The following is a 15,012-nucleotide window of genomic DNA, read 5'->3' as shown; positions in this document are numbered from 1 at the left end:
GGGCACGTTGCGTGGACAGACTGGAGCGGGCGGGTGGGCGGGCAGGCTGGATGGGTAGATGAAGCTGGGAAAAAAAACGCACCTTTGACGTGGTGTTTTGGAACCGTGGAGTTGCTATGGGGTTGATATAGAAAACCTGTTTTGTTTGGGGCTGAGGAGGGTGGGGTTCCACCTTGGAAAGAGAGAATGACAGAACAGAAAGATACTTTTTGGTTGACAGTCAGTCAGCCTGTCTGCCCTGCCCTCTCAGGAGTGAATATGGAAGGGTGGACAGGTGGGAATGACCATGGAAAGTGTCTGGGTGGGTGCTCTGCTGTGGGATCCCTTCAACTACAGCAAAGATGCTAATTCTTCCTTCCTTCATAAAGACACTAAACCATATCAGGAATGTTCAACGATATATTCTACTTTGCATCATAAATTGTGTCTAATTAAAATATTTTTTATTATTATATGCCTTGGACTAAGACTTTAGGCGAGAAGCCTTCTGCTTTCATCCAAAGAAATTTCAAAAACATATCGCAGAGTTAAACTATGAATATACATCTTCCTGTACAGTCACGCTTCACCATTCCAAGAGAAGTGCAATTACAGAAAGCAGAAGTAAAAGTAGTAGGGAAAGGCATTCAGCGGCAGCGTGCAGTTTTTGGATTCAGCTGAACTAAGACATGGGTGCTATTACATAATCATGATGTAATGCGAGGATGTTGTAAATTTAATTGGATTTCAAGGATAGAAGTTGAAGGTGATGCTACGCTAAAAAAAAAAGAAAAGGGGGCTCATCAGCATCTTTGTTTTCTTGTCCCTGAACATCCGATAAAGGCACCTAGCTAGCTGTTTTCTCCTCTCTTCAGTGTTATGTATTATTAAAATAAAGCAGCACTTAACAGTGGAACTGTGGAAGAAGCATATTAATGTGTGTGCTTTGTGAAAGTGTGTTTGTGTAAGGCGGAATAATTGTGCATGTGTACCTTCCAGTATGTTTATTTATCAGCTCGGGTGCATATGTTCATGTGCCTCCATTTGTGTACGTGTGTGGGTGTCTGTTGTGTCTGTGGTCGCTGGCCAGCCATGGCTGCAGCTAACTCACCCGTACAAAGCTGGCAGGGAACCATCCTTCCTCCTCATCAATCTGGCCCCACCACCAGTCCTTGTTGGAGGCGTCCAGCACCTTGATGACGTCACCGGCCTTAAACGCCAACTCCCGGTCCGCCATGGTCACATGGTCCCATACCGCCTCAGCGTTGACGATTGAACCTCCACTTATCAACTGTAGGAATTGGAAGGAGAGACAAGAAATACCTTATGTATTATTCTGATCACGTGAAGCTGTGAAGCAGGAGTAAACACTAAACATTGATCAACAGAACACAATCCAACGTGATCCAAAACGGTAAATGAATCAAATCTGAAACTGAATGCAGTACAGTAATATGCCAGATTTTGGCTCCAGTATGTGTGAGTCCTTGTTGTTAAACCCACTCAGATTTCTAATGGAGTTAAACATAGGCCCTCAAAGCCAGGGCCCGCTAGCAGCTCGGGGACTGCACAGCAAATAGAACGGCACAATAGCCAACACAGATCATAGAACAACACAACAATAAAACAACGATACAAAAAAGGCAGAGCCGTTAGTGGGGAAAACATTCTGTGTTCAGTGGCACAGCACCAGTCTCCACACAGGGACGGTAATTGGCCCATTATGACATTAGAATAATTACATGTGTTACTGTAATATAAATGCTAAGGAGCAAACAAATGTGAAGGGATAATCTCCTTTCCTTCATGCTGTCACTGGGGCTTGTTATTTTATCTGCAGCAGTCTTCTACCAAACATGAAAGGATGACTCATCAAATCTTTTCTATTGACTTTAAAATCATGAATAAATAATGTGGACATTATGCGACACTAAAAATAAAGATTGAATTTGTGCAACGTACATGAGCAAAGTTATTTGATGTGCATCAATTAGAGATTGTAAGGTGATCAGTAGTCTTTAAGGGGAACCGGAGAAGCTAAAGGTTGTTCTCATTAAAAGACATGTTCTTTAGTGCCTGAAATCATCAATCTAAAGCGTCACCATCTGTCACACTGATCACTTAGCTCTGTTACCTTGTGAAGCACAACCCCATGCATGCGTGCAGCCCCACGTTTTTACTCTGTATGCATGAAACCTGTGTATGCATCCGTGGAACAAATCCAACTGTTTGTCCCAATTGTTCTCTCCACAGTAGTGTTCATCAGCATTCTCCAGTCCGGAGCTTAACCACGCATCCAGTCCCTGGGGCTGTGGGCAGAGCAGCCAGCGCTAACCAACCCTGACAAGGGATGCTGTGGCTCTAGGTAAGGACTTATCAAAGGCCTGCAGAAATAGCTGTCACAGGGATGGCTACAAAATTAGTTCCTTACTTCTCTTAAGGCCTTTGCATAATCCTATTGAGCTACTTTCATTTTATACGTTTAGCTAATTGTTTTTTTTTCTCTTTAATTATCTAAGATTATTTTGTCTATTGTAAAAGACAAAAATGACCCTCCTACCTCTACCTCAGTCTAGCACAAAATTGCTTTTCTACCTTCCTGCCGATGCAGTGAGTTTGCAGGGTGTCTATAAGAAACAACACAGTGTGTGCATGTGTCAAACTCAGAAGCTACATGGGCCCTCCAACCTGTAGACAAGACCACCACCCTGATGGATTACTGAGACAGCTACAGGGGCTATAAGCCAATCAGGGCAGAGAAGTGAATACAGGGAGGGACGGACTTCCATGCCTGGAAGTGAAAGAACAGCCGTCGTCATGGTGACAGATGAGGATGCTTCACTGATATTGACAAGATGATGGGATGAGGCAAGGACATTTCAGGGTGCACCACAATATTTCCACATTTAGGCGCGTGTGCGCGTGTGAGAGAGTAGTCACACACAAAGAGTGACCACCGAATAACTGCAGTGTCACTCAGCTATTAAATATTAAAATCAATCACAAACTGCAATTTCAAATTAAATCTAAAAATGCAAAGGAAAACAGCACGGGCCTCTGCAGACAGTTCGGAGATCAAAGATGTTTAGCCAGGCATCACTTTGGACAGGTAGCTGGGGTAACAATAGCTGTAGCCTATATCTCAAAGCGCTCCACTTCAGGAAGAGAGGAGGGTTACCGCAAAAACATGTGTCACGCTGCCATGGAAACAGGATCAATAAGTAGTGCTCAAAAACATTAAAAAATCATTGCTGGTTCAGGAAAGGGAATTTAAATGATCTATTAGGGAAAAAACACCTGAAGGAATAACTAGTGGAAGCCAAATCAGCTCCACTTGACTTACACCATAAAAAGAAGCCCATAGAAGAGATGAGCCTTGGCACTGAGGTCAGCCTTGCTTCTTGCCCTCCCACCCCCTCGTCGTCCCTCCAGCACCACTCCATTTTCAGCCCCATTCACTACAAGTGCAATCTCTCTTGTCCCCATCAATCTGCTGTAATACGGGCAACAGACAGAAAGAGCAAAGGAAAGAGGGATGGAGATCCATTCACAGTGTTCCTCCCTCCTCAGTTCTTTCCGTTTATCCCTCCATCTCTCTAATGAGATCAGTACTGCCCTCTCCAATATATTGCATCCTTTTTTCCCTCTACATGTCTGAATAAATTAAAAGCATTACATAATCAATCTTCCCCCGTTCCCGCCTAAGCACGGCCCCATACCTAGCTGGATAATACAGTAAACACACAGAGCCAAGCACAGAGAGGGCTTGCTCATCATACTCATCATTACATGTGTGTCTATCAGCTGTCATGACCTATGTCATCATTATGGGCACACTGCAGTTCCTACATGAAAGATCAGAGGGCTAAGCAGATATCTCTGAACTGCAAAACCCGTATTTGGGTCAATGCAAATGAATGCAGAGGAATCTTTCCCTTTATATAGGCGTTTGTGACAGGGCTTTCTGTTACATGTCAGAGCACAGACATGGAGCCTGACACGGAAATGTGTATGAATAGAAAGCAGATTCACTTGCTTATATCATCTTTGCAGCGCAACACATCAGCATTCACTGCACTGGCAAAGCCACTGCATTCCAACATCCTCCTCTGTATCCAACCTTAGCACAGCTGCACCAAAGTACCAATAGCATCCCTGAACAAGCACGCATACACACACACACATACGCCTTTAGCCAACCTTACCATGTTTGTGGCATGTAACTGTTCGGAGAGTGTATGCATGGAGAAGTCCGGTTCATACGATCATGATAATCGAACTCCTGTTTTGGAATAGGTGACGGTCCTCCGCGAGAGCCTGAGCCGTAAAGTAACAAGGTAGTGTATTCCAATGCACCGAGTGAGTCTCGCGGTCCGTCCTCCCTGTGTCTGCCAACCCTGTTATGTAATACACTTATACCCCGAGTCTGGGAGCCAATCAAAGATGCTCTGCTTAAAACCGGTGAGAAATGCACACACATCCTCACACACGCCGCTGTCCCACTCGCGCACACCATCTGCACATTGACACTTCTGACTGCACAGCATTTAACAGAACTCTATTAGAAGGCACCTGCCCTGGTGGAATTACAAACGTGTGAATGCTCGGGATGTGCGCAGGATGCAGACTGAAAAGGCACAGCACATAACACCCACTCGAGACTACCTCTCACCCACATCACTTAACATGCTCGCATACTTACATGTGAGCAACACATCTGTAATTAGCACTCCGTTTGTTGGCCATGTGACCCATAACCACTGCGGTGCACGTTACGATCTTGTGACGTTGCGACGATTTGCATGCTTACAGTCCTGCGAGGGTCTCCGAAAGGGGGATGCTGTTTATGCGTTTGTACCAGCCACAGAGATGAAAACACCAGCCCTCATGCAACAGCATGTGATGGAGGTATCTGTGTTCATAATACACATCTCACAGCACCTGCAGTCCAACATTTATCACTTAACTGCACACGCACAGAAAACACACAGCACTTAGCAGTGAGTGTGAGGAAGCACATACAGTATCTTCAGAAAACCTGGTGAGTCTAACATCCCTATTAATAGGACTGTCATGGACAGCTCTGGGATAGGGCTTTCAGAATATCTATTTCAGACGTTCATTCAACATTCATGACATCTGCCTCCAATCCTTTATTAGACTATGGCGATGCACTTGGAAGGGAATGGAAGGAAAAAGACTTTTTTTTTGTCATCTCCAGCTGACAAGCCTTTTCACTTGGACTGCATTGCATCTGAAAGAAATATATAATGATGCATTTTTTATTAGTCACCATTTAGTGCCTGGGTGACATAACGTGTGGGCTTCAGAAACAGGTGCTACAAGTGCAAGAGAGAAAACAGGGCACAATATGGGGTGGGGGGGGGGGGGGGGGCTGTGAAATGGGAGCTCAGTTTAGCTGAATCTAAAATGGGGGAAACCTGGAGTGATGAGGCCCTGCTTTATTAGGCCTACCCTGCCATGCTGTTGGTTACTGTTCAGCTGAGACTACAATGATGCTCTAGAGTGTGTGATCAGCAGCACAAACCTCTCACTTGCACCGCTATTTGCTACAAATATCACACTGACTTGTGGGGAGATATCACAGCACAGCTATTAGCTGCCATATTGTGGATGAGGCTACAGTGGATCACAAAAGGGAGGAAAAAAAACAAGTCCTTATGCAGCAGTAGGACGTTGTTAGAATAATTTTTAAAAAACACCGTCACATTCATTTCCCATCTAAAAGTCATATTATTATAGAATAAAATTCATCAATGCGCATAATCCACAATATTCAACATGGAGGAGAGGGGAAGATCGACGTGGGGTTGGGGAAGGTGGGTTGGAGAGGAGATGTTTATACTATTATGCGGGGAAAATGAATTTCCAGTCACCACAGAAAAAGGTAAGCGCATCACAGATCTGTATCCGCACAACTACGACCACCACCAGACAACACTAGCTATCACAAACGGGGGGGAGGAGGACACAAAACATAACGAAGGATTGGAAGGAGGGAGAGGGTGGGGGGTGGTGGTAGGGTGGTGGGAAGAAACAGAAATACATTATGTTGTACCAACGTCATTCATTTCAACGCGTAGCCGTGATGGAGCGCCGGGTGTCCCCGCTCTCGACCAACGCGCACTGCTGTTCTCTCCTCTCCTGTGTGAAAGTGCGCTGCGCTGCGAACCGGGCCCCAAGCGCAGATCCATTTAACGAGTACCGAGGATGAACATCAACAGCACGTTCACAAGCACCAGAACCGCGATCACCGTAAACACCGCGCAAGTCTGGACGTCCAAGGCCATGGCGCAGCGCTGCGGGCCGATGCTGAGCTGTGCTCTCAGTTACGGGCGGTATTCAGCTCTCCACACTTAGACACGCAGCCTCAAAGCAACCAGAAATCCTCCATTACAGTTAGGCAAGAAATGACGAAAAGATTCCCCTACTTCTCTCCACACAGCGCGATGCGATTCATAAAGATAACGGGAAGAGATGCATCATCCTCACCATCATCATCGTCATCAGTCTGCACCGCGATTTCTCCCCGCTAGTCAACACCTGCCGGTGTTTCGCCTCTTCCCTCAACCCGACCGTCTCTCAGGCCAATAGATTCTCAGAGCACACAAGAGGGAGGCTGTGCGCAGGCTGTTCGCAGCTGCTGAGCTGCCTTCCGGTGAGTGGGGGACCAGGGAGAACGGCTGTGAGCCTGAGAGGCGGTCCTGTGTTAATAGTGATCAGCTCTCTGCCGCTAGACTACCGGCGTCAGCCATCACCTACAGCCGGGGGAGGGGCACAGCCAGCCCCTCGCTGACTACATCGACCACTGAGACCAGAATCATAACCTCATTCATCTCCCACCCCATCTAAAAATATCGTGGTGGTGCCGTGGTGATTTATCATTTACCATTAACAACCCCGGCATGAAGGAGAATAAATGTCAGAGTAATGGATGCATGTTCCTCAAAGTGATCACCATCTTATAATTTTATTGGCATAATGTCTGCCAATTTATCAGTGGCAGCAGATTCATCGACAGGAGCTGGTTTGATATTCAAATACATGCACTTTCTGCATTACCACTGGTGCACCGGGCGCACCTCACTGATGCAAGAAGACCGTTTAAAGGTGCCATCTCTCGGACATGCAACGGTTTCTCGGGGATCAAAGGTGTCCAATTCAGTCCTGCTGGAGTGGATGAACCTCAAGTTTTAAGTTCTAAGTTCGTGTGAAGACCGGTCCAGCGTGCACTTAACTGGAGAACTTGGACTAGATGTACTCTGTGGAGCTAACCTTAAAAGTTATTTCTTTCATTTGCAGTGCAACCTTTTTTGCATATGCAGTTCAAAGTCCAAGCCACATCTATGCTACAATAATTCTGCCTGATGCAGACTTACCTTTGCTCTAGTATCTAATAAAGTGCTCCAAAAACAAAGGAAGTGCATCCATAAAGAAAGAGTTCCTTACATAAAAGGACACTGACACTACTCTCTATAGAGGGCAGAGATAAAATTAAGACCACCATTTCCTTGCAATTATTTTTTTTTTCAATTTCTGTACAGTTTTAATATTACCTGTTGCTGTTGTTGCTTTTTTAAAATGGAAGATGCCTCCACAAATGTAGTATTAATCAATTAAGTTGCAACAAAGTAAATTTTTTTCCACTAAACTAGATTTTTTCTGAATGACTTTATTGTTACATCATACACGTTTAACCATGTACAAGTCTTCAGTAGTCTCACTATTTCTATGGGGTTTGTCACGTCTCTTGGGTGGACCCTTGCACTCCTCACTGGTGGCAAATTTCTCACAGGATATCTGCCCCCATGAACAGGATATCTGTTCATGGGGGCCCAGGATTTAGAGTGGGTTGCATAGTTTTCAGAAGATTGGTGAGTCAATCCCCAGCTCCTGGATCTATATGCTGAAGTGACCGCGGGCAAGAAACCGAACCCCAAGAATCCCCTGATGTGTGTTAGCATTGAAAATGTATCTGTGGATGCAGCCTGCAGTGTAAAAAGTGCTTTGAGGGGAAAAAAGGGGAAAACTGGTACTACATGAACGTTAATGAACATGCTGTATGTGTCATTGCCATCATTTTATTTTACTTGAAAAGAAGAAGCTCTTAGGTGCTTAGGTTTCTAAGTTATAAATTTGACTTCATAGAAATTTTAAATCAAGAGAAATACCTGTGAAATGTATCCAGTGGTTGAAATTGTGTAATAAATCAGTTTCCTTAGATAGAAGTGATGGGTCAGTTGGAAAACTTTGAAACTTCAAGCAGCTAATGGGATTTATAAAACTAATGGCTCCAGAGGGACAAACGTGTAAATTTCAGCACTGGTATCCACTTTTGAAAAATTATTTCAGTTGCCTGCTGCAATAAAAAGGCTGAAACTGATCTCACGGAGGAAATGTCAGTTCCAAGCGGTGCCTAATTAAAAGAAATCACCCATTGGACGTTTTTACATTTTAATATCTTAGACATCAAATGATTGGGTATTTGATGTGCTTTGTTTGACAATGATCTATGCAAACATGGATTTATGGACATGATATGTCAAACCTGACAGTGCTGGTAGACCTCAGACCCCCAGCTAGAGTTGCGAAAAACGAAACAATATACATCACTTGTAAAAGAACCAGATCATAGTAACTGTTTCCCAAAAATAAAGGATATTTTAAAAAACAACAACTGTAATTATACCCCAAAGTGTATTTTAAAGGCCATAATGGGCCATGTGACATCATCATAGTCTTAAATTATGTTTCTGTAGTAGTAATAACTGAAGGTGCAGGCACTAGAAAGGGAGATCACAAATCTCCCGCCCACACTGGCTCAGCGGCTCCCTGTAAATCACTTCTCCTTCGATCCCCTCCCCTCGACACCAAATGTGCTTAGATGCCACAACTGCATGTCGTTTCTCTGTCTTCTCTCTCCTCTTGTTTGCGTGTTGTCCTGTTTGTTACTTGTGATCTCTGTGCTTTTCTTTTTGCCCCCCCAACCGCTCGTGGCAGATGGCCTCCCTCCCTGATCCTGGTTCTGCTGGAGTTATTTCTCTCCACTGTTGCCAAATGCCTGCTCATTTCTCGTTTCTGTCATTTTTGTAGCTTACACTGTAAAGTACCTTGAGATGATTACTGTTGTGATTCGGTGAAGCATAAGTAACAAAACTCAAGAACAACTTTCTGACTCTACGGTCACTGGGAAATGAGGAGGATTTCAACAGCAGCCCACTGTAGAAATAAAGTATTTAAAAGTCAGTAGCAATATATTCTAAACTGTCACATTTGCAACAGAAATATGTGAAACACAGACTGCTGTTACTGCTAGCTTAGTTAGCGTTTTACACCCATGGCCAACATAAACAAGTGCAGCTGTGGTTTGATATCTTTTAGTGTGACTGGAGCATTTTGAGCATATTGATTGAATGGTTGAAAAGGAGGCTGTGCTTGTGGGGTTGTTCTGTTAAGTTTCTGCGGATCAAAATCAACTCTAACTGCTAGAAGTTTGTGCAGGAAACAGGTGAAGTCCTCTGAAAAAGAGAGAGGAACAACTACTACAACTACAGAGCAGCCTTTCAGACCTAAAGGAGACTAGTGTCTGGTGTGCAGTGCAATGTTTTTCAGTGTTGAGTTGTTTTAAGTTTATCGAAAGTGACAGGACAAAATGGCCCAAGCTCCGATCTGATGCACGTGTTTGCCATTGGCATGCACATAATTTTGGCCTTCATGTTCACAGTGATACCTTAGATGAACATGAGCACATCCCAGCCTGCGGGATTGTTGGCAGATTATGAGTGGAGCACAACGTGATTGTGAATAAATTAACATAGGAGAATCATAGGAGTCAACCATCCTACACACGGATACACACTCCCTTTCCAAACTACACTCCAACTTCACATTGAGCTGTGAGCTTTGGAATGAATCAAAAGACCTCAGAATAATTTTAAGAGAATAACACCAAAGGAGTGCAATATATCAGTATTTTTAAAGCCATAAATAATTTCCAGGGCACTTTCTGCACATACATGCTGATAAAAGCAATGGCTCCTGAAAGCTTGGCTTTCAGAGAACCATACAAGGCATCACAGCTGAGATATGACAACCGTCCTCAAACAAGCTTTTTCCCCCCCTTCTCTCTGCTTGTGTGTGTGCAACACAGAGTGAGGAGATTACATAAGCCTACCCTACCTCTGTGGGCTCCCTCTCCAATCTCCCTGACATTTAGACAACAAAGGTCACATCTGAAAGTCTAAATCTGCACAGACACCAATGCTAATATACTCATACATATACAGAAGAAAAAAAAAGATGGTATAAACGGCAGAATATTTCCCACTGGCAGAGAATTACGTTAAATGAGTCTGAAATTACACTTAGTGAATGTGCATTACTTAGGGAACGAGCACAGACGCAGCTCAGTCGTATGACTTGCACCAATTTCAGGACTGTCAACCACTAAACCAAACTGACAGTCAATTTAGTGACATCACTCTTCATCCTCTCATGTGAAAATGACCCTGAACCGCTTTCACAGAAGCAGCTGCTGGCTCCCCACTTCACTGGGACATGTTTTACCCATGAGAGAACAGCTCACACAAACAAAGGTCTATTTTACTAATCTACAAATAACTGCCTTTCATATTTACCCGAGTAACAATTAGGAAGTTCTGGGATTCTGCCTACAGACATTAAAAACCAAACCAGATCAGTATTTATCCGATCCTACTCCGAAGGTGATCTTATCGTGCACCTCTGGACTTTCTCCAGGACTGCTGCTATATTTAGATCCCATCACGACTACCTGCACTGCACGGTTTGCAATTTTACAGTGAACCTCAAATTTGCATCTAAGGTTAGAAGCAAAACCAGGACCATGGTTATAGTTTTTATGAAGTATTCACAGGGTTGTACAGTATTAATTCGTTCTAGAGGGTCAGACTGCAGCATCTGAGGGAGACAATAGTCTTTCTGTGCACTGAAAACATAGGTTACTTAAGCCACACTAACACAATTCAGGGTTCAAATTCAAGTTGAAATGTTGCTGTTTTCACATACTCGGGAAGATCCACTGTGCATACCAATGACACAAGTGCAAGGGGACAGAGCAGAGTGATCTAAAAATAGCATCTATGTGGAAAGCAGTCCAAAGGGCAATCAGAAGATGACCTTGAAGGAGAGATGAGTGAAATTTATAAAAGGTAAATTGTGGGAATTCTTTTTTTTAATGGGTGAAATCCAGCCTCAGTAGGTCTGAATATAACTACTGATTCATTTGTATATCGAGTTGTGAAAAAGAAAGTGCACCCTTTTTCTATTCTATGGGTTTATTGACAAGAAAAAAAAACCATTGTCTAGACCTCAGCAGATCTTAATATGAGATCAATAATAATGTTTAATATTTAGTATTTACAGTTATAGTCCCATATATCATCGTGATGTTGTTTACTCTATTGCTCTCGTTTTCTTCTGCTTGTTTTCTTTTTTCATTCTCAACAGGTGAAATTAAAAAAGTATCTACTGTTATCTATTGTTAGCTAGTTTATTGTGATGGTGTTGTTTTTATTATGTTGCTCTTTGTTGTTTGTTTTTGTTTTCCTTCTGGTTTTTTATCTCCATACGGTTGATCCAGGTGTTTTGTTTGTTTTTTTCTTCTTTTTTTTTTCTTCCCCCCTTTCTCACCATCTCTTCTCCCCTCTATTTTTCTTTCTCTCCCTCTCTTTCTTTCATTCTTTCTCCCTGTCCTATCTCCCAGTCATGTCTGTCCTGTCTTTAAAAAACGAAAATAAAATAAATACATAATTATAATAAAGGTCAATCAAATGGACCAATATGGCAAGGCCATGATGATCCACTTGGTAAAGTAAATCCACTTGGCATCTTTCTTGGCCTTCAGACAACAATTCTGATGGCTAAAGATCCAAACGGGACAGGCAAAAAAAAAAAAAAAAAAAAAAAAAATGAGTTCAATACAACCTTATAACATGATGTTCATGTTCACAGTGACTTTGTACTCTCTGAAGATATTATTACTGTAAAATGTTTTTTCTGCTTACTGTGTTTTAATAAAAAAAAAAATTAAAAGTCAAAACTAAGCACCAAAGGAAGAAGATTCCAATGGTGACAAGTTTTTGTAAAATATTGTGTTATGTTGCTAACGAGTCCCAAACTATGTCCATGACACACTGTTGACAATCCATTTGCATGCAAGTGATCAAGTTGTAACAGCATGTAGAAAGCGTCATTCACACAGACTCATTTACTGTGTAAGTTCCCAGAAGTTAGTAGACAGCAGCCTTGATAAAAACACAGTGAGTCACATGACTTTTCAGTCAACTGTTGCTGTCATTACACACCCAAAGACTTGACAAACAACTCAATGCAATTAAGGAGCATTTTTACATTTCCTAAGCATCTTTACAAATTTCCTGTGAATTGCTTCTTCTTCCTTCGGCTGATCCCTTTAGGGATTCCCGCAGCAGATCATCTGCCTTCATCTAACCCTAACTCTACCGTCCTCCTCTGTCACACCAACCCTCTGCAGGTCATTCTTCAACTACATCCACAAATCTTCTTTGAGGTCTTCCTCTTTTCCTTCTGCCTGCCAACTCCATCTTTAACATCCTTTGTGCAGTATATCCACTATCCCTCCTCTGCACATGTCTAAACCATCTCAGCCTTTTCTCTTTAACTTTGTCTCAAAGCCACTCAACCTTAGCCGTCTCTCTAATATTCTTGTCCGTTTACTCCTAATGAAAATCTTAACATATTCAGATCTGCCACCTCTCTTTTTATCAGTGCAACCATCTCCAAACCATACATCACAGCAGGTCTCAATACCATCTTGTAAATCATCCCTTTCACTTTTGCTGCTGTTCTTCTGTCACAGTGTAAATTGCTAACACGTGTAATGCTTATTAAATCTAATACTAAACATGTGCTGTTTGAGATAAACTGCTTAAAATAGGTAGACAGACTTTTTTCCTACAGGTCTGAATACATTAGGGGATACTGATGCCCCTGAACAATATGGTAGCTGTGTAAACGCGTCGGTCCAATGAACAGCAGCTAATGCAGTGCGTGTTTATATATCAACTTGGTGGTTAAATAATATTAGAATAAAGCTAAGTAAAAACTGCCGTCCTTGAACAAGGCTTGCACAATGTGGAAAAAACACCCTGCATATGACAGAACATTAACCAGTAATTTATGCCCCAGGGTAAAAGCTGGATTCTACATGATATCAGTTTAAGACAAGTGCTGCTCATTTGCTGGTCTGGGATCAGCTCTTTTGAGACTTACTTTAATTCTTACTTTTCATTTTTGGATTAGTTAAAAGCCGCCACTATCTTATGACCTCTCTCTGAAAAAGACTGCTAAGTTTCAGTGCTAGCAAATGAATCTGTTTGTGGTCAGTAGGTATTTAGTTAATAGGAGGCAAAGCCCACCACACCCATTTCCCTTCTGTCTGCTCCAATTCTTTTCTTCTCCTCCCATCCCCACGGCAACCACACTGACTTCCTGCTTCCTCCCAGGCCTTTCAGCCACAAAAGCGCCCTAAAAATAAAGTGCTGGACTTTTCCTGAACGCAGTTTTGTCACCATTGTTCAGGCATCAGCTGTTTATTCGTTCAGCTCAATTTGGCTTTTAGTGTAAAGTCGAGTCAGTGGGTCAGCGCACGGAGATTTGAGAAATAGAGTAAGATAGATGCCAAGTAGGGCAGACAAAATCACGGATACATATTTCAAAAGTGATATCAAAACACTCCAGGGCCTAATAGCTTCAAGAGAAATAGTCCTGCTCATGCATGATACAGTCACGAGAATGAATTGCTATTTAATCACAAATCAATACAGTATCTGTGTGTTCTTGAGACTGCAAAACAAACTGAATCTGTCCAGCGACTGTGGTCTTTGGGTCAGTCCCTGGTGAGACTGCATAGCATTGTGCAGCACTAGCAGAACTAAAGACGGAAAGTCTTTGAATAAACACAGGCTGAACTTAGGGAATGCCACATCAAGTCTCTCTGTGGAATGAAAGCAAGCCTTTGAAGATTTTTGAAACATATAAAATTAGAAACTCATTTGATGCACGCCTCACCTGTTTTCCGCACTTCTGTGACAGAAGCTTACCACGCTACTGTCATAACCGTATAACACAGAGTAATTTAATTGTGCATTGATAGCTTCAAAAATGCAATAAACAAATGAATCTCAGCATTATCCTCCCGCACCTCTATTAAGAAAAAATCCTAATGAGATTGAAAGCACTTGTTCAAGCTGTCACTGTTTGCTGTAAGCCACACAGCTGCTGGCTGTAGCTTCACATTTATGTGAGTTGTAACGATAGTTTCATCTCTCTTCTTTGAGAAATACGTGTAATTTCCCAAACAGAAAAAAATGTTTCTTTAAAGACGATTAACGAAGATAACAGAAGTGACTATTTCATTAAATGATGCCATTAAATTATCATCTTGATATCCCTTTCACTCATTAAGCTGCCTCCCTGAATCATCTCAGTGATAAAACATGCATTTAAATGACCGCTTTCAAATGTCTTCTAATATAGGGGAGAACTCTGTTTCTGTTAAAATATTTACTTAACATAACAAAGTATGTAATGGTGAGGCAGCTTTTGAGACATTGCAACCAATACGAAGCACTGTTGTAACTGCAGTTTCTTAGTTATGGTTCTGTTCAGCGTGAGAGTCAGTGTGTGGTTTCATGAAGCCCACAGACTCGTCGCTGGAGAGACCCCAGCTAAGGTGTGAGGGATAAAGTCAAGTGGCATTTGCTAGGTTGGTTGTAAAAACTGGCATTGCTTCACTACACTCAACTGTGCTGGCTGTGTGTGTAGTAAGCATGTGTTATTGTCACCATTCATCAGAGCCACTGGGTGCCACCTGCAGCCCAGACCCCCCCGGAAGCATGTAGAGAGAAGTGCCTTCCTGTTCTTCCTGACTTTTCCAACTCAGGATGATTTGCATGCGATGCTTGTTGGGCACGGCTTTTCAGGAGTAAAAAA

General features: G+C 42.6%; 1 protein-coding gene across 3 annotated transcripts in view; it reads right to left on the bottom strand.

Annotated features, from left to right (window-relative positions):
- Positions 1 to 15,012, bottom strand: part of arhgef9a (Cdc42 guanine nucleotide exchange factor (GEF) 9a) — a 48,563-nt gene that overhangs the window by 21,347 nt on the left and 12,204 nt on the right. Inside the window, exons 6-7 of one of the 3 annotated variants that reach the window (XM_085474355.1) lie at positions 1,091 to 1,270; positions 83 to 172 (exon numbers count right to left, since the gene is read on the bottom strand). In XM_085474355.1, coding sequence (XP_085330481.1) covers positions 83 to 172; positions 1,091 to 1,270 — 270 coding nt within the window. Of the gene's footprint in view, positions 1 to 82; positions 173 to 1,090; positions 1,271 to 6,058; positions 6,124 to 15,012 lie in introns of those variants that run through there. The other 2 variants (XM_085474362.1, XM_085474360.1) reach the window with 2 other exon arrangements.

This window comes from Copadichromis virginalis, linkage group LG2 (genome assembly GCF_057382275.1).
Source record: "Copadichromis virginalis isolate Kocher_CV1m ecotype Utaka linkage group LG2, C_Virginalis_male_GT1.1, whole genome shotgun sequence".
NCBI lineage: Eukaryota > Metazoa > Chordata > Actinopteri > Cichliformes > Cichlidae > Copadichromis > Copadichromis virginalis.
The sequence above is the reverse complement of the archived record's forward strand: the minus strand, read 5'-3'. Positions and strand labels throughout refer to the sequence as shown.